General features: G+C 50.8%; 1 protein-coding gene and 1 long non-coding RNA gene across 3 annotated transcripts; both read left to right on the top strand.

Annotated features, from left to right (window-relative positions):
• Positions 1-690: 690 nt before the first annotated feature.
• On the top strand, positions 691-5922 carry LOC141023427 (uncharacterized). 2 transcript variants are annotated; one of them, XR_012184860.1, is made up of 6 exons: positions 691-835; positions 982-1933; positions 2742-3934; positions 4451-4812; positions 4894-4923; positions 5293-5922. It is a non-coding gene; the product is annotated as an uncharacterized lncRNA (long non-coding RNA). The 2 variants fall into 2 exon arrangements; XR_012184858.1 differs by lacking the exons at positions 691-835; positions 982-1933 and having other exon boundaries at positions 2210-3934.
• Positions 5923-17528: 11606 nt separating this feature from the next.
• Positions 17529-19056, top strand: LOC141022861 (uncharacterized). Its single transcript, XM_073499134.1, has 2 exons — positions 17529-17794; positions 18987-19056. Exons 1-2 carry the CDS (start codon positions 17529-17531, stop codon positions 19054-19056), a joined length of 336 nt encoding a protein of 111 aa, XP_073355235.1.
• Positions 19057-19309: the final 253 nt, after the last annotated feature.

Consider the following 19309-nt stretch of genomic DNA (forward strand, 5'->3'; position numbering starts at 1 on the left):
CACCGCGCGCTGCACCACCCGCGCCTACCGCTCGCTCGACCTCCAACTCCGACTCGCGGCAACCGACGCCTCCTCGGCCTTCCGCGCCGACCACCATCTCAAGAGCCTCCTCAGGCAGGAACCATTGTCCCGGCTCCCTTCTTCGTAAGGCCCGGCGGCCAGGCTCCCGCCAGACGCATCTCCGACAGGGCCGGTGGCCCGGCTCTCATCTGCATTCGGCACTGTGGCCGAGACTCCAGTAGGACCCCGTTTGCAGGAAACCATCCGGTTGATGTCCAATCAGCACTCCCAATTGTCAAGGTATCAATGTACCGATTTCAGTATCGCAGGGCTCTCCACCACGTGCGGGCATCAATTGATTCAGATAGAATCGAACAAGTTTGATTTTTATTTTATTTGTGTGGATTTTGCAGCAAGGATGCTCCTGATGACAAGTCGATGGGAATTTTTAGTAGGGGAAACATCTAGATACGAACCACTAGATAGGTTTAGACCTGTAGTATCTTATTGGAATTGCTGATTTTCTTGATATAGCATGCACATATGCATGGGTATGGTACTGCTATCGCTCAGACTATGGAGAGCAATCCATGATTCAGGTGGAGTTATTCTTGACCATTTTTTTCCTGGTTTATACCAGTTGCGATCACCATTGATACACACCTATCCAGCCAGATGGGCAATGTTCAATTGTGTTTTCATGTAAGTATTTCCCATGCTATGATCAAATACTAGCGCTGGTGGAAGCTATGGGATTTCCTTGCAATGTGCAAGATGAACCTCTCTATCAGTGGCGGCAATGTTCCCGTCAGCAAGGTACATGGGATCCACTAAGGCATGATCCTTTCCCCTTTTTCTTACATTATCAAATCTGGATGTCACTTGATCTTGAATCAGTAATTAACTATCCATCACATATTAGGATTGAAGTATCTGTTCTGCTATAATTCATTCAGATATGTGCATTGGCTTTTGTTTCAGAGAAGTTTCGATCTACTTCCATCAGCAGTCCATTGGTGGATCTCTTTGTGGCTATTATCTATCAGCCTGCCAATATTGTATTTGGTTAGCAATTGTAGACTGCAGGATGGGTGAAGCAGACGCTTAATTAAGTTGAGGAATGGCATCCAAGATTTATCCCCTTCACGATCAGAGCCCTTCCCACACAACTTGGGGTGTCAGCTCTGTTTACTGGTATTGAGGTAGTCTGCTTTTATTGACATAGCTGGGGAGCATGAATGTAGAAGCGGAGAAAGTTTAAGCTGGTACAAGAGTACTAAAAAAGATTCGAGAAGTAACTGTTTTGACTTCCGTCATAATTCTAGCAGATGAACCCCTGTTGTACTACGTGTTTCTATCCGACCCATAAGTAGTACGCATGGACAGACCTAAAATGAAATTTGGCTTTACGCCAAATGTAACAAATCACCTTGGGTTTGGAAGATAACTGTACTCGATGCTCATGTGTGATATTTGTTGTCTCATGAGACACTTGGTTATTTGTAATTACCGAATATCACTGGTGATGGGTCAAGTAGTCTAGGCCCTGACAGAAAATGATTTTTGATTGTTTTGCATAAGATTTATGTTTTTTTTTTCTCATTCATGGTTATATGTAGATCATATACAGTAAGGTTCTCCGAAGTATGTGTACAGTTAGCTTATGTGTGATCACCTACCAAATCTCTGGTAAATAATACATGGAATCCACTATATTATATCATATTTTTATCAGTTTGCCTAAATTAATGTGTTTGTTTCAGTATATTCTACAGGGAGCTCTATTCTGTAGTGCTCTTTTCCGTTGGTATCTTCCATGAAAAACCGCCATTGAACTAAAAGTATGTCAAGCCAATATGATCATTGGTTAATGCTTGCATGTGATGATCGTTTTTAGTACATGGATAACTTGGACCTCGATGCTTATCTATATGTAAGTTCTCATGCTCTTGACAACCCAATAATTTGAGACAATAGGAATAGGTTTTTGTGTTGACAGGAAAAAGGGAAAATAAATTGGTACTCTTTCTCCAAATGATCTTGATCTTGATTTGTTCTCATTGTGATATTAGAGCTTCATCATTCAACGTCAATTATAGCAAAATACTACAGTGGTCATATTCGTTTTTAGTTTTTGTTCTTTGATGAGGTCTTAATAACCATGTAGATATAAGGATTGGTTTACTCATATGAGATTACTTATGGCATATCACCACAATTAGTAGAAAATTTGATCTCATAATTCACATTTTTATAAGTTCAATTCTATTCCAAGTGCGGTGTTTATTACAGTTTTTTATATCTTAAGATCATATATTGACTTTGCAAGCAAAGTTATTTAATTTATATTATCACGTGTGTACAACTAAGAGGTCCCGCAACAACGTGCGGGGTATCATCTAGTTTTTTTAATTCCTCATGTCTTTTAGGCATTTTGCATTTCTCACGTACACTCAAATGCCCAAGCAAACGAATATAGTGTTCCCAATAGCAAGCGCACATGCATACATGTGACCCGAGAACATGCTGGGTAATTGATTTTCTTTTTACTTGTGCGGTAGTTATTATGCTTAAGGGCCCACCCAAATTATCAGGTACAGTCGGATTGGTTGGTTACTACTCTGTATAGGGTAGGAACACATCTTCCATATTGTTTTTTTGTGTGGATTCTGATTGTCTTTTTTTACTGGAGAATTCCTGTTGCCTTAGTTTCTAATGGAATATTTTTGCCTTTCTTACAGGAGGATTCTGATTTGGCTCCTAATATTACGTACATGTTTCCTTTTCTCACGTACATGGTGCATTTTGGCAATCGTGGCCTCGTGGGTTTCTCTATCATGCATCTTTGGACCTGGTTCCTTTAAATCTGAGCCGTTTCTTTTTATGTGCTTAATCTGAGCTGTTACTGTTCTGCTGTATTAATAATAGATTTATATAGCCCAACTACAATACGGGCTACATATTTGTTGGAGGACATATGCTTTGTGGTGTCCTTTGTTTCTACAGTACGTGATTGTTTCTTTCTATGAGAAGTTTGTGAGCAACTAAGGATACTTCCTAGGCATATTTCTTTTGGGCTGATATTTCATGTCTATCTGATTGATTTTCTTCTTCTTTTGTGAAGATAAGTTTTCTAGTACGTACATGTGATCTATTAATTTATACGTGGCATGTTTCTTTTTTCTATGGAAAGATCTGTCTGTAGGTTTCTCTTTCCTTCTCTTTGCTTAGTGTACATGTACGTGTCCATAATAGACTTAGTTTGGATGCGTCATATCAATCCGGCCGGAAGCTGATGGTCTCGTGTCCGATGGTAACACCTATTCCTATATACGTATAACTTTTTTTCCTTCCTTTTCTTCGTTTGAATATAGTAACACTTTTTCTTTTCTTTTTACATTACGTGGGTGCATTTCATACCTGTCAAGGTGTTAAAACATGCACAAAATATTGTTGTACGTAACTTCTATATCTTTTAATCTCAACCGTTATAATGTAAATCAACGCATTATATATTTTTAACATATGTGGACAAACGTGATGGCTTGTTTTACTTCTGTTTTGATTATATAATAGATTATGCGATGCCATCTTGTTGCAAGACATTATATATGTGAATTATGCAATGCTATCTTGTTGCAAGGCATTATATATGTGAATTATGCAATGCCATATTGTTTAGCCAAGCGTCATATATGTGAATTATATCATGCCGTCCTTTTTTTGTATTTCTCGTTGCATTTATCGACAATGATTGTATATTCAACTGCTCTTCCTGTGCATCAGCCATTTGAATTGGTGATGGAGAAATCTGCAGTGAAAACAAGGTCTGTAGAGAAGACAATGCTACCTGCTGAAGCAGATATCTTGCTGGTTACAGATAGCTCTTCAGAGGAGGATTCAGAGGCAGATGACCAGTCCTATTATCCCCGAGGTGTATGCTCAAACTTGGCAGGGTTATATTACTCATATCATGCATATGTTGTATTACAATGCTTAGTTTTTACATCATATGCACAATATTGAATGCCATCTCCTTAGTTGACACATCATATATGTGATTGCCCTCTACTCACTTGCTTAGTATATAAATCATATATTTAAATTATATCATGCCAAGATGTTTACATAGACAGCATGTATCTGAATTATGGCATGCCAACCCATTTTCTCAAGACATAATATAGTTGTATCATCTCATCCTGTTTACATAGTCATCATATTTTGAATTATGTCATTCTATCTTGTTTAGTTAGCCATCATACATTTGAAATTGTGTCATGCTATCCTGTTTAATTACCCATCATATATGTGAAATTATGTCCTGCTATTCTGTTTGGTTAGACAACATAAACGTGAATTAGTTCATGCCCTGTTTTCTTTCCAACTATCCATTGCACGGGTCTATCTTACTATGTCTGTACATTCAATTACTTTTCTTGTTTATCAGCCATTTCAATTGGAGGGGTGATGGAAGTATCTGTGGGAGTAAAAACACAGTCTTCAGAAAAGATTGTACTACCCGTCGATGCAGATAGAAACACGGTTGTACTTGCCCAAGAACCAGCCCCACCACACATAACTCAGACTCACGCAGATTGTACCCCTACCCAGTTGGACAGAGAACTAGCAACACCCCTTCTAACCCCAACCCCACCAGATAGTAACCCAGTTCCAGTTGACATAGCACCGTCTCCACCACAGAGCACCCAAACACGAGCAGTTAGTAAGGCAACTGCAGTGCCCAAAGCACAAGGACTACCACTCTGAACCCCAAGTCAACGCTTAAAGCAGAAGAAGAACTGTTCTCAGGTCAGGTTCCGTAGCTATTGTTCATACTACTTTGCTCTTGCATCACTGTATTTACTCATACCAACTAATTTCAAATTGAAGGATGCAATTGAAACTCCAATGGCACGACAGGTATGTTTTAAACCTGTTTCTTTAACGTGTTTGCTGTTGTAACTTGCTATATGTTGATTTCAGTTTCAATTGAATAAACAGTTATGTTCTCATGCCATGCACATTACAAGTGTTGTTATTGCTGTGTAGTTTCCCACACTTATATTCTGTCTATGCTGCTTTGTCTTAAATAGATATGATTCAAACTGTATCTATCTTGATTTGGCAACATAAACTAGAATGATATAGACCATACAGTGACCATACTACATAGATATATGTTTGTTTCATATTGTTATCCTGTCCACCTTACTACTCAACTGGTTTACCAAAATGAGTTTCATATGCTACATTGTAAACCTGTGATGTGTTTGTTTGTTTCTCTTTTAGAATGCGGATAAAATATTGGAGAAGAGTACCCCATTATGCAATGGTAAAGGAAGTAATGCAGATAAGGTTCAAGATAGTGAGACATCCCTGTTGGTCTCCAAGAAAGCTGATAAAAACTATATTGAAGACACTGAGACAACCCCAAAGTCCTGTCTTGTTGTAGTGTTCGAGTTACTGGCTACTACTGCTGGCACCAGCTCTTCGAACTCGCTACCTGAATCAGTTCGGCTTCTTGAGTCTCAACTTCAAGTTGAAAGACATCGATCAGATGTTATGCGACAGGAAGCCGAAGGACTGAGGAAGTCCCTGCAGAATTCAGATGCATACTTTCTGGTGCAACATCAAGTGCTGCAGGATTTAAGCGCCAAACAAGAGAAAGTTAATAAGCTTACTAAGCATCTTGCCAGCATTATGGGTACCCAGGATATTGTTTCTTGAGCTCTTCTGAAGTGGTTTCAGTTCTGGACTTGTTTTGCTGCGGCGTTTATTTGCACTGGTCGCCAACTTTGACAACTAGTGTATATGATATGCTACTTTGTTCCCTATATTTGCAGTGGTGGCGAACTTTGATGCCCTGTGGATGTAATATGTGTAATAGCCGTGATAGCCTAGCGTAAGTTGCTTGCTTATTTATTTGCTTGTTGTCTTGTTTATTTGTTTGCTTATAGTCAGAGCAGTTCTTTTTCCGCGGTTTGCTAGTGGCCGCAATAACCTATTTCTTAAAACTATGCCACAATAACCACGGGCTACATATTTAATGTAGTTACCATGGGCCTCCTACGGGCCCTAGAAACAATGGGCCTTCTTAGGGCCATAGAAAGAATGGGCCTTCTACGGGCCGTAGCATCAATGGGCCTTCTACGTGCCGTATGATCGATAGGCCAAACATGGGCCAATAACAGACCGCATTATGGGCCATAAACAGGCTAGATTTGGAATCGCCCGTTCATGGGCCGACAATAACAGGTCGTCGTTTAATCGGTCGTATTTGATGACGTTATGAAAACAGTCCAACGGAGTAATGGGCCGCAAACGGGCCGATTGTAACCGCGGGATGAATTTGGCCCACGGGCAGAAAAGGCCAATGACGGGCTGTAAGTAACCGAATGCTGGAAATGAGCCCAAGAATAAATGGGCCCTGAGAAGGTCGAAAGATAACACGGGTTGTAAACGGCCCAATGGAATAATGGGCCGTTAATGGGTATAAAGGGGTACACTGTTCATTGCGGGCCAGATTCACCACGGGCCGTTAATGGGCCAAGAGTTACAAATGGTCTCGTATGGGCCGGAAGACATCATGGGCCATACATGGGCCGGAAGTTACAATGGGCTGGAATCATATTGGAAGGCCCAGATGAAGCTACTAGGCTTAATTCGGATAGGCCGTAACGGGCCATGAGTTAGCGGGCCGTAAATGGGCTATATACGAACAGGCCGTTAACAGGCTTTCCGTGGGCCGACCCGTTACCATTTGACCAAGTCAAACGGGCCGGCCTTTTCACCGGAATGGGCCTCTGTTGGGCCGTGCCACGTGTCGACGTATCATAGACGCCTCATGTCCAATGAATGGATGGCATCTGTCCCAACGGTGAGCCAACACATGTTTCCTCCGACCAATGAGAATTTTACACGTGGGAAATCCTCATTGGTCCGGGCTGTTAGCGGGTTATCGGATCCAAAACCGGACCCGATAGCTTAACGGCGTCCCGTTACGGTGGATGCCACGTGCCGGTCACCCTTGACAAAAGCACTTCCATGAGGCGCGATTTATCATCATGGAAGTGGACACTTCTGTGATGATAATTTTGGTAATTTCATGGAACACTTCTACGACAGCACATGTATGACTATCTTGATTCTGTCATAAATTTGTCATGGATGTACATGCATGCCAGAAAATGTGACCTACTGTGACAAACACGTATCATCACGTAAGTGTCTTTTTTTTGTAGTGTTGTCCCTCGCATCTGAATCACTTCAGATCTAGGGTTTGTGTTATGTTTCGCTCGAATGGAATGCTTAGCTCATTGTCTAGTATATTCTTCAGACCTACTAGCTCGTTCTATACATTTCTTTTGTTCAAAACATCTCTCAAATTCTACATCTAATTCTTCTTCAAAATGCTTTTTGCTCGATTTTTTTTTGCTGTGAGCATTTGTAACCTTGTCCCCATTTTCCCTTGTATCTATTCTAATTCACACGTGCATGACCGATGAAGATGATGTAATCATGGGTACAACGGACGAATCTAAGGCACCAAATGCAAAGGGCCCAACGATAGGCCCATCCACCGGCAAAAGGAAAAAGCATGAGCAAAGTCCAGATGGGCCAGAAGAAAATGCTCCGAAGAAAAGGAAAGACGGCAGGCAACCTTTCACAAACTCAGCTCAGTATATCTCTCGTGACAACTACAACACTGTTCCAGGAGAAGATTCGTCACAGAGAAGAAAGCGTCTGCAAAGGATTCGACGCCACTGGGTGCGCAAGTGGTTCCACTATAAAATGGTTCATCCTTGGTTTGCGAAGAACTTTGCTTTCCATCCTCCATGGGGTGACTGTAGTGAAATTGGCCTTGTCCGTGCAAGTGATCCCCAGGAAAGACCGCCACTTCAACCTGATGCTGATGAGTCGTCTCTCAATTCTCCCAATCATATCCTGATGAGTTGGCCAAGCGCCTGAAGAATGCCGAAAAGAGAGGTAAGAAGGCTGGAAAGGAAAGGGCCGGAGAAGAAGAAAATCGTCGTCTTATCAAATCAGACGTCGAAAAGAAAAAGGCTAACGGAAAAGAAAAACGCTGTTCTAAGATCAAGCATGATCCTAGCTCTGCTTTGAAGAAAAAGAGCGGATTGAAGGGAAGGCCAGCTAAACCAGTTACCAGAAATGATTAAAGTGATTCCTCCTATCAAGAAGATCCTCCACTCACAAGAGAAGAAGTTGATGCAACTCTTTCCGAGCAAGTGAACATCACTACATCCACCATCCTGCCTGATCTTCGAGCAAGTGCAGTTCCAATAGCACCTCCGAAGAAGATTTCTTTGAAGAGAAAAACGCCTCGTACCACTATCACTATGGTAGACCATGTGAATACAATCCCTCATCCTGAGGCAATTGATCTGCAAGACTTAGTTGTTGAAGCTCCAGTAAGCACAGCTAAGCCAGGAGAGAAAATTCCAAAACAGAAAGTGAAGCAAATCACAGCTCCCTCTACCGAGCAAAATGCTCCACGGGCTGATGTTGTGAAAGAAAAGGCTGCTAAATTTGCCCCAAAGTTGACACAAGCATTGGCTTCTATGCCTCTGACCGAGAAAAATATAGTACAGACTGCTCTTGTTGCACAGACTAATGTTGACTCTGATGCACCGGATTACTTCAATCAAGTGTTCATCATGGAGCAGCTTGAAAGATTTGTGGAGAACCTGTTTGATGGAGAAGTGGCATCTTTGCCCATTCCCTCTGAAGTAATTGCTCAAGCCACTGATCCAGTTCGAGACATGAGAGATGTTTTTGTTGAGATCAATGACCTCACCGCCCAGCTCAAAGAGCTTGACAACCGTATGAAGGCTATGAAATCCAAGTTTGTCATCAAGCAACTTGAAGAATCATATGTGGATATCAATAGAGCTTTGACTGTCCTTCGGCATAGGCGATCGGGATTTCATTCGGACCTCGATCAAATTGTTCGCAAGATCTGCCTCGATCATCAAGCCCAAGCCACTAGCTACAATGATCTTGTCAAAGGGCATATTGATTAGCCGAATCAGAAGAAGAAGAAGAAGAAAATAGCAAAGAAGAATGCTCCTCCTCTACCTACGATAGAAATCTCCTGAAGCTGAGACACAGAAAGAAAACTCACCTGAACTAGAAATTCCTTTGCCAATTCATGAACCAGTTGCAGATGCTCCTACTTCACCAAGGCCAACTGTAATAGTGACTGTGGCCTCCCCTGTTCATGAGGCAAATCCCTCTTAGATAAATATTTTAGAAGAAGGTGAAATTCCTCTGTCTGCACATCCAGCATCTCCAGCTCATGTCGAACCTAATTAATCAGTTCCTCCCTCTGCACCTCAACCGTCTGGCGAAGAACATCCTCTTCAGTCCACTGAGCCAGATAAAGCTTTAGTGCCTGATAAAGTCTCTGCTCCCTCACCATTTCGTATTTCTCTCGACACTGCGAAAAGAAATTCAGATGTTGGTCCTTCTGCAGTAAAGTCAGTTTTTGATCACCATTCAGATTCAGTAGTTTATGGCGATGAAGTGATTTCCGTTGAAGATGAGCTCAAATATCCATATCCTTGAGAGCAACTACCTTTATTCTCTACATGCGTTGGCGTCAAAGGACCACTTTTCAATCGGAACACTCATCATGTTTTCTTTCAAGAGAGTCCATACGGCAAGCCTCGCACTTCTGAATCTCCTCGGTTCTGGACTCAAGAACAGGCTACACATTATTCACAGGTCCTATATGACAGCCGCAAGATATTTTCTCATGAGTTCCCGGATTTTGCTGCTATGAAGAACACTGGCTGCTTTAATCAAGTATTACAAGATATCGAAGACTTGGGCCTCACGCATGTCTTGCTTTTTAGCATCCATGGAACAGAGAGATTATACTTCAATTCCATGCCACATTGTACATCTCTGGTGATGAAGCTGATAGTACCAAATGGATCATGGAATGGATGACTGAAGGGAAACACATAAAATGCTCTGCAATGGACTTTGTCTCTCATTTCCATTTCCCTCAGTTCGAGCTTAGCAAGACAGAAATTCGAGTTCAAAACATTGATGCAATTATTGATGAAGATTTCCGGTGCACAATGGATCAAGAGAAAATTTGTGATTACAATGGTCCTCCCTTGCCTGAGCATTTGACCTTTGACAATCAGACCTTATATCACATTCTCACTTATACCATCTGTCCTCTGGCTGGGATGAATGCTGAAAATGCTATATCTGATGTTCTTCGAAACACTATTCATGCCATCTCCCAATGATATATCTTTTATGTCGAAGACATGTTTCCGCGCATACTGATGGACTCTGCTCAGCTCCCGAAAACTATCAAAGTCTTTGCACCTTGGATTCAGAAAGTTGTTGACTATGCAATGCACGCCGAATATTTGGCCAAAGTTAGTCACAAAAGCTTCATTCCTTCTGTGCGTGATACTCTGCGAGTCATGTAAGATTTTTCTTTGGGGAAAGCACCAGTGTCAAGCCCTCCAGATTATCATAATACATTCGACGGGCCACGGCTACCTCAGCGTGATCGTCAACCGAATACACAACCTGCTTCACACCTTGAAGTGAGCTTGCGTACTGAGCAGCTGCTGTTGCAACATATGGCTGAGGATCGCCGAGAGAAAGAACACCTGGATAATGAATTGAATGCCATCAACAACTGCATGAAAGTTGTGCACATGATCACGGCTGAAAATAAGAAGCACCTATGGAAATTGCTTCGGAAGTTCTTCTCCAAGAAACAATTTAGCAACTCTGATATTAAAGAACTCTATGAGTATCTTGATCAAAGTTTCTCTGCCAAAGACTTTCAAGATCGTATCACTCCTCCTCTACCAGCTCGAGAGCCAACAACTGATTTACTTTGGTTTCAGCTGCGCAAATTACTCAATGAATCGGAAGCAATGTCGGGGGGATGAACCCCGGGCAGGCAACGGAACCCGGATCCTTTTCTAAAACAACGGGGCCAACATCGCCCCTCAAGCCGACTCGCGCTTGGCCGGGTCGCTCAACCCGGCCAAGCCCCTCGACCCGGCCTAATCCTCGACCCGACCCCAACAACCAGCTCAAGACAGCTGAGCCCGGCGCACCAAGACTTCTCCAACAAGCCAGCTCCCCCCTTGTCATGTTCTCCAACCCAGCCAAGGGTTAGTGGCCGTCCCATCCCAGCCGTACGATGGGACGAGTCTCCACCAACTGATGACCGAAGCAACAGTTCCCCGCCCATGCCTCTGGTCAGCCGGGCATGGCAACAGTGCCCCCCACCTACCCGCTGACCAGGGCTGGCATGGCCACAGAGCAATCGTCATCACCCATGACGCCAGCAAGTGGCGACCTAACGGAGCGCCACTGTAGCCGACTCGACCCGGCCACTCCCTGACGATCGACAAGACGGCTAACAGTGCCCCCGTACCCGGCGGGCCCGGGGAACCCGGCGAGGCCTAGTACCCGGCAGGTCCCAGCACCGGGTTCCTGGACGCTAACAACCTGGCCCTACGGCCTTGTAACATTACCATTGTACCCCTGGGGGGTTGATCTATAAAAACCCCCCGGAGCCCTCATGCATACGGGCAACTCCATCACTCGCACAGACGACTCTTTCACTCATCCACTCACTCACACACCTAGCAAGCAACACCCGAAGAGAGGGAGCCGCCTAAGCCTTGGCTAGCCTTCCTTCTTCCTCCCTACAGCTCTAGGAACAACCCTGTACTGTTGCATATAAACCACACTCGGCAGGACTAGGGGTGTTATCTCTCCGGAGAGCCCTGAACCTGGGTATGTCTTGCGTCCCGCGCTTGCTCATGCCGACCTCGCCTCTAGAGCCCACCAGTGCCCTCAAGCCTCCTCCTCTCTTTAGCCATCCCTTGGCATCTGCCGTGCACCCACCACGACAGTTGGCGCCCACCGTGGGGCAGCTCGAGGTTCTGGCCGGGAGCATGCTTCAGACGGGGCTCCTCTCCTACTCCGACGAGCCCGTCACGCTGGCGGACGACGTCATCGACGCACTCGCCACCTCCTTCGCCGTGCTGCGCATCTCCGACGCGCCTGCGGCCAACGAGTACCCCAGTGAGGTACTTGACTTTTCCGACTCCCCCTTTCCCCCGACGGCGGCACTCCTGCCGTTGTGATGGACCTCTGCGCGGAGGTTTTCATCACCGACACCGGCGCCGCTTCCTTGTCCAGCGCGGCGAGGAAGGCCGCCAAAGCCAGGGCCGCAGCGGAGCGGGCCAGCCCGCCCAACCCGCTGCGTGCCACGATGCAGAGCCTTCGCATCCCCATCCCCATCGGCACCAACATCGACTCCTCCGACATCGCCGAGGCCTGGACTCGCCTCGACGAGGACCACTAGCGCCTGCTGGACCTCACCGAGACGCTCGCTACCACACAGCGCCGCCTCGACTCCGCTCAGCTGGAGCGCAACGCTGCCTACGGCTTCACGCCGGACGCCCCCGAGCCACGCCAGGTCGCCGGCGTGTGGGCCCGGGGCGGCGAGATCGGGCGCGCCTTCGGCGCCATCCCTCCCGTCTACGAGACTCCCGTGAAGAACATGCGCGCTGCCCAGGCGGCCGCGGTGGGCCTGGACCAGCTCGCGGGCGAAGAGCTGCAGGACCGCATCAAGAGGGTGAACGACCTCCTCGCTGCGGCCAACGCGCAGCAGGACCGCCTCAACCAACTCGCCAAGCCAGCCGGATCCGGCTTCGCCCGCATCGCTGGACCCGGCGACATCCAGCACACGGCATCCTTGCCACCCGGCGAGGCGCACTCCGGCCGCACCCGGACCCGGCGCAACCCCGCCCCGACGACCGCCGGCGGCTTGGGAGACGAGCCGGCCTCGGAGGTCCGACGCCAACTCGACCCTCTGCTCCAACCCAGCCGACGTCCGACTGGAGGCTACCCGGTCCCCCACGGCGGGGTCACCGACCGGCTGGCCCGCGCGCCATCGACGACACCGACGCCCGTCACCGCCTCGACCGACTCGCCTTTCCCAAGAGCTGGAGGAGACCGGCCCCGTTGGACCGGCGTGCTTCGGGCCACACATTCGGGGTGAGCCCTTTACTAAAGGGTTCACGCTCCCCCATGACACCCCCAAGTACAACGGCACCGTGAAGCCGGAGGACTGGCTCACCAACTACACCACCCCATCGGCATCGCCGGCGGTGACCGCCGGCTCGCCGTGCGCTACGCGCCTCTCATGCTCTAGGGGTCGGCCCGCACCTGGTTGAACAGTTTGTCGGAGGCAGCATCAACGCGTGGGTCGACTTCGAGCAAGCCTTCGTGCGCAACTTCACCGACACGTACAAGCGATCATACGCTGGACCGAGCTCCGGAACAGCTGCGAGGGCGTCCACGAAGTCCAAGCAATCCAATACTTCTTCAACGGGTGCCGAGACGGCACCCTCCTGAAGCACAAGCCCTTGCGCTCCGAGCTGGCCACCATGGCCGCGCTCATGGTGACGGCGGACAAATAGCCAACATCAACTCTGCCATGAAGATCCAGGTGGCACTGGATGAAGCCAGCAAAGCAAAGCCGGTCACCCCCCCCCCCCGAAGTCGGCCGCCGAAAGCAGCCGGGAACAGCACAACCAGCAGAACAACAAGCGCAAGGCCGATCAGCCGGCCCAGCGCTACGACAACCGACTTGTCGCGGCCGCCGAGCAGGCGCCTGCGGCCGACCCGGCCGCCAAGCATCGGCAGACCGGCAAGACGACGTGGCAACCCGCCATGAGTTTCGAGGAGATGCTTGACGCTCCCTGCAAGCACCACAGTGGCGCGAGGCCGTCCACGCACATGCTTCGGCAGTGCGCCATCACCAAGCGCATCTTGAGGGGCGACATCCCGCCTCCTCCGGCCCCGGCTCTAGGAGCGGGACCTCCACCCCCTCCGTCGCCACCGGTTGGCGGCACGATGCGCGACGATGCCTACCCGGCCCAGAACGCGACCTACGTCGTCTTCACCAGCCCCGGGGACGACAACCATAGCGAGCGCCTCCTCCGGCAGAAGGTGAACACCGTCATCCCGGCCAAGATGGAATACATGCGCTGGTCAGAGCGGCCGGTCACCTGGACTCGGGAGGACCACCCGGCCGTCATGCCGAACCCGGGTGGCTACGCCCTCGTCCTCGACCCCACCATCGTCGCGCCCTGGCGCACGTGCAAGTTCTCCCGAGTTCTCATCGACGGCGGCAGTAGCATCAACATCCTCTACCACGATACCATGACCAAGCTCGGCTCGAGGCCAAGGACCTGGAGTCAACCCAGACGATCTTCCACGACATCGTTCTCGGACTCTCCTACTCCTCGATCGGCCGGATCCGGCTCGACGTCCTGTTCGGCAACAGCAGCCACTTCCGACGCGAGCCGATCTGGTTTGAGGTGGTGGACCTGTCCAGCGCGTACCATGCGCTGTTGGGCCGGCCCGCGCTCGCCAAATTCATGGTGGTTCCCCACTACGCCTACCTAAAGATAAAGCTGCTGGGTCCGAAGGGCCTCATCACCATCACCGGCGACTACCGCAAATCCATAGAGTGCGCCCGAGACGGCGCCAAGTTGGCCGAGTCGCTGGTCGTGGCCGAGGAGCGGCGCCAGCTTCACCGGATCGTCGCCTTGGCCCAAGAAGCGTCGGCCGCACCGATCCTGTCCGAGGAGCCGGCCGACGAGGCCTCGTTCAAGCCCTCCAAGGAGACCAAGAGAGTGAAGCTGAACCCGGAAGACGCCGGCTGCAGCAAGTACGTTGTCGTGGGCACTCGCCTCGACAGCAAATAGGAAGGCGAGCTCGTCGACTTCCTCCGTGAGAATCGGGATATCTTTGCATGGACCCTAAAGGACATGCCGGGTATCCCGAGGAAGTACGCCGAGCACAAACTCCACGTCCGCAAGGACGCCAAGCCCGTCCGTCAACCCCTGTGACGTTTTTCCGAAGAGAGGAGAAGGACCATCGGTGAAGAGGTCGCCAAGCTTTTGGCGGCCGGCTTCATCATGGAAGTGTTTCACCCTGAGTGGCTGGCCAACCCAGTCCTCGTCCTGAAGAAGAACAAGACCTGGCGCATGTGTATCGACTACACCAGCCTGAACAAGGCCTGCCCCAAAGACCCGTTCGCCCTCCGGCAGATCGACCAAGTCATCGACTCGACTGCCGGGTGTGAGCTCCTGTCCTTCCTGGATGCTTACTCCGGCTATCATCAGATCAAGCTGGACCCGGCCGACGCCCTGAAGACGTCCTTCATCACACCCTTTGGGGCGTATTGCTACATCACCATGTCGTTCGGCTTGAAGAACGCCGACGCCACCTTCCAGCGCTGCATGCAGAAATGCCTGCTACCGCAACTCGGCCGCAACATCCACGTCTACGTGGACGACATCGTGGTGAAGACCAAGCAGCACCTCACGCTCCTCGACGACCTGAAGGATACCTTCACCAACCTGCGCGAGTACAAGGTCAAGCTCAACCCGGAAAAGTGCGTTTTTGGCGACCCGGCCAGGAAGCTACTCGGCTTCCTCATCTCGGAGCGCGGCATTGAGGCTAACCCGGAGAAAATCAAGGCCATCGAGCGCATGCGCAAGCCGGCTCGGCTACGCGATGTCCAGAAGTTCACCGGCTGCTTGGCCTCGGTCAGCCGGTTTCTCATCTGGCTGGGTGAGAGGGCCTTGCCCCTATATCAACTGATGAAGAAGATGACATCGTTCGAGTGGAACGACCAGGCGGACGAAGCTTTTCGGGATCTCAAGCGCATGCTCTCCACCGCACCAATCCTGGCTGCACCGGCCGAGAAGGAGCCGCCGCTGCTCTATATCGCCGCAACCTCGCGATCGGTTAGCACGGTGATGGTGGTCAAGCGACCAGAGAAGGACAAGGTCCAAGCCGTCCAGCGTCCCGTCTACTACCTGAGAGAGGTGCTCTCCGCCTAGAAGCAGAACTACCCGCACTACCAGAAGATGTGTTATGGCGTGTACTTCACCGCCAAGAAACTGAAGCAGTACTTCCAAGAGCACGTCATCACCGTGGTCAGTACGGCCCCTCTCGGTGAAATCATCGGGTGCCGGGATGCCTCTGGCCGGATCGCCAAGTGGGGGCTCAAGCTAGCCGGCCACACCATCCTCTACGAGCCCCGCACTACGATCAAGTCCCAAGCTTTGGCCGACTTCCTCGTCGACTAGACCGAGACCCAGTACCTGCCACCGCCACTAGACTCGACGCACTGGCGCATGCACTTCGACGGCTCGAAGATGCGACTTGGCCTAGGGGACGGCATCGTGCTGTCCTCCCCCAAGGGCGACGGGCTCAAGTACGCACTGCAGATCCACTTCGCCGCCTCCAACAACGTCGCCGAATACGAAGCCCTTGTGCACCGCCTCCGGCTTGCCAAGGAACTCGGCATCCGGCGCATCCTGTGCTATGGCAACTCGGACCTGGTGGTGTAGCAGTGCTCCGGCGAGTGGGACGCCCACGACTCCAACATGGCAAGCTACCGCTTCCTCGTCCAGAAGCTGTCCGGATTCTTCGCGGGCTGTGAGTTCCTCCACATCCCGCGCGCAGAAAATGAGGCGGCCGACAGGCTCGCCAAGATCGCCTCGTCCCGGCAGTCCATTCCATCCGGCGTCTCCCTCGAACATCTGCACAAGTCGTCCGTCAAGCCGTCTCCGGACTCCGAGTCCATCCACGTCCCGGGCGACCTGGCCGCGCCTCAACCCGGCCCGGGGGCTGCTCCACCTGACCCGACCATGCCTCAATCCCCCTGGGGCTGCTCCACCCGACCCGGCCGCGCCTCAACCCGGCCCTGGGACTGCTCCACCCGACCCGGCCGCTCCTCAACCCGGCCCGGGGACTGCTCCACCCGACCCGGCCGCCCCTTAACCCGCTCCGAAGACTGCCGAACCCGGCTCGGGGGCTGCCGTCCCAGAACCCGAAATGGTGTTCGTTTTCGCTGTGGTGACGGCACCATCCTGGGCCCTGCTAATCTCGGAGTTACTGGAGAACGGGGTCCTCCCCATGGATGAGACCGAAGCTCGGCAAGTGCAGCACCGAGTGTCCGCCTACAGCATCATCAACAACGAGCTCGTCAAGAGTAGCTCCACCGACGTATTCCAACGCTGCATCCAGCAAGACAAGGGCATTGAGATCCTCCTCGATATACACCAGGGCGAGTGCGGGCACCACGCCGCCTCGCGGTCCCTAGTGGCCAAGGCTTTCTGCCATGGTTTCTACTGGCCCACGGCCCTCGAAGACGCAGAGTCACTCGTCCTCAAGTGCGAGGAATGCCAGCGCTTCAGCAAGCACAACCACCAGCCGGCGTCGGCGCTCCGGACCATCCCGATCGCCTCGCCCTTCACGATCTGGGAACTCGACATGGTGGGACCCTTGAAGACGCTCGAGGCGGCATGACGCATTTGCTGGTGGCGGTGGACAAGTTCACCAAATGGATCGAAGCAAGGCCGATCAAGAAGCTGGACGGGCCAACGACCGTTCGATTCGTCAAGGACATCGCGGTGCGCTACGGAATGCCGAACAACATCATCACGGACAACGGCACCAACTTCACCAAGGGCGGGCTCGTGCAATATTGCTCCGTCTCCGGCATCCACCTCGACCTGGCTTCCGTCGCGCATCTGCAGTCCAAGGGCCAGGTCGAGCGGGCCAACGGCCTCATCCTATCCGGCATCAAACAGCGACTCGTCGAGCCGCTCATCCATTCACCCGGCAGTTGGCTTGACGAGTTGCCGGCCGTCCTCTGGAGTCTCCGCACCATGCCAAACCGGTCGACCGGGTTCACCCTGTTCTTCCTCGTCTACGGAGCAGAAGCCGTCATCCCGACCGACGTCGAGTTTGACTCGCCGCGAGTCACGATGTACATAGAAGGCGAAGCCAAGGAAGCCCGCGAAGACCGCGTCGACCTGCTCGAAGAACCACGTCTCCTAGCGCACAGTCGCTCAGCCATCTACCAGCAAGGCCCGAGGCATTACCACAGCAAGAAGATCAAGCCCCTCATTTTTCGGGAGGGAGACCTCGTCCATGGGAGGGACCCTTCATTGTCAGTAAGGCCTTGTGCGATCGCAACGCATACTACCTCATCGACGCCCGCAAGACAAACACGCGCAAGAGGGACACCGCCGGCGAAGAAACAACCTGGCCATGGAATTGCAGAGCTCCTCCGCCCGTTTTACAGTTAGCCGTGTGCACGTATGTATCGCTGCCTTTTGTAATCATCTGAAAACTATGGGATCCCCGAACGATGCTCAGGGGCTGCCCTTTTCCGACCAAGCTATTGTGTCTCCTACATTTGTGCATTACTTTCCTCTTAAATCAACCCGACCACCAGGTCGACTCGCTCGACCCCGGGGCTCGGGGGCTGGCCGGCTTGGCCACCCGCCGTTCCCCTTAGCAACTCCTGATGCGTTGGATCGCCACGGCCTCTCACTTCGCCCTAAGCCGCAGAACCGGCTTCGGCTGTTGGCTGGCAAGGAGATGAGACCAATGCACCAGTGCGCCACGAACACTAAGTCAGGAACTGCCGGGTCGCCCAACCCGGCCTCGCCACTTTCAATTGCTGCACGACCGGCTGATTGCCAACCCGGCCCCGCCGGATCGCCGCCAGCCGGCCCAGTGGGTGTTTCGCTCACACTCAACGTTTCAAAAGCCAAAGTATCGCACGCTCCTCCCAAAGGCTGAATCCCTTGTCACGGACTGGAGCCTCGGCCGTCAGACTCGCGCGGGGGGGGGGGACCCAAAGGGGGAAAAGTTGTGAGAAAACGGCTCCAAAAATGAAAAGCAGGAACGCAGACATCCACGAAGTTTCTACATACCGCTGGGTCACGCAACCCGGCCTCGCCACTTTAAGTTGCCGCACGACCAGCTGCTCGCCAACCTGGCCCCGCCGGATTGCCGCCAGCTGGACCAGTGGATTTTTCGCTTGCGCTCAACATTGCGAAAGCCTAAGTACTGCACGCTCTTCTCAAAAGGCTGAACCCCTTGTCACGGACCGGAGCCTCAGCCGTCAGACTCGCGGGGGAGAAGCCCGGGAGGGGATAGTGCAGGAAAACGGCTCGAAAAAACGAAAAGCAAAAGTGCCAACATTCACAAAGCTCATACATCATAAATTAAGAAACAGGCCCAAGGCCAAAGTTCATTACACCCAGTTAACCCCCAGTGGGTGGGTGGACCTGCTACGCAACAGAAATTTGTACTGAGTTAAAAATCAGGCATTCCCGCCGCCGGATCGCGCAGCTCCCGGGTCCGCTGAGGTGCCGCTATCCTCCTCTCCGAGCCGGCTCGATGGCCCATC

Source organism: Aegilops tauschii, chromosome 5 (assembly GCF_002575655.3).
Source record: "Aegilops tauschii subsp. strangulata cultivar AL8/78 chromosome 5, Aet v6.0, whole genome shotgun sequence".
In the NCBI taxonomy this organism is placed as follows: Eukaryota; Viridiplantae; Streptophyta; class Magnoliopsida; order Poales; family Poaceae; genus Aegilops; species Aegilops tauschii.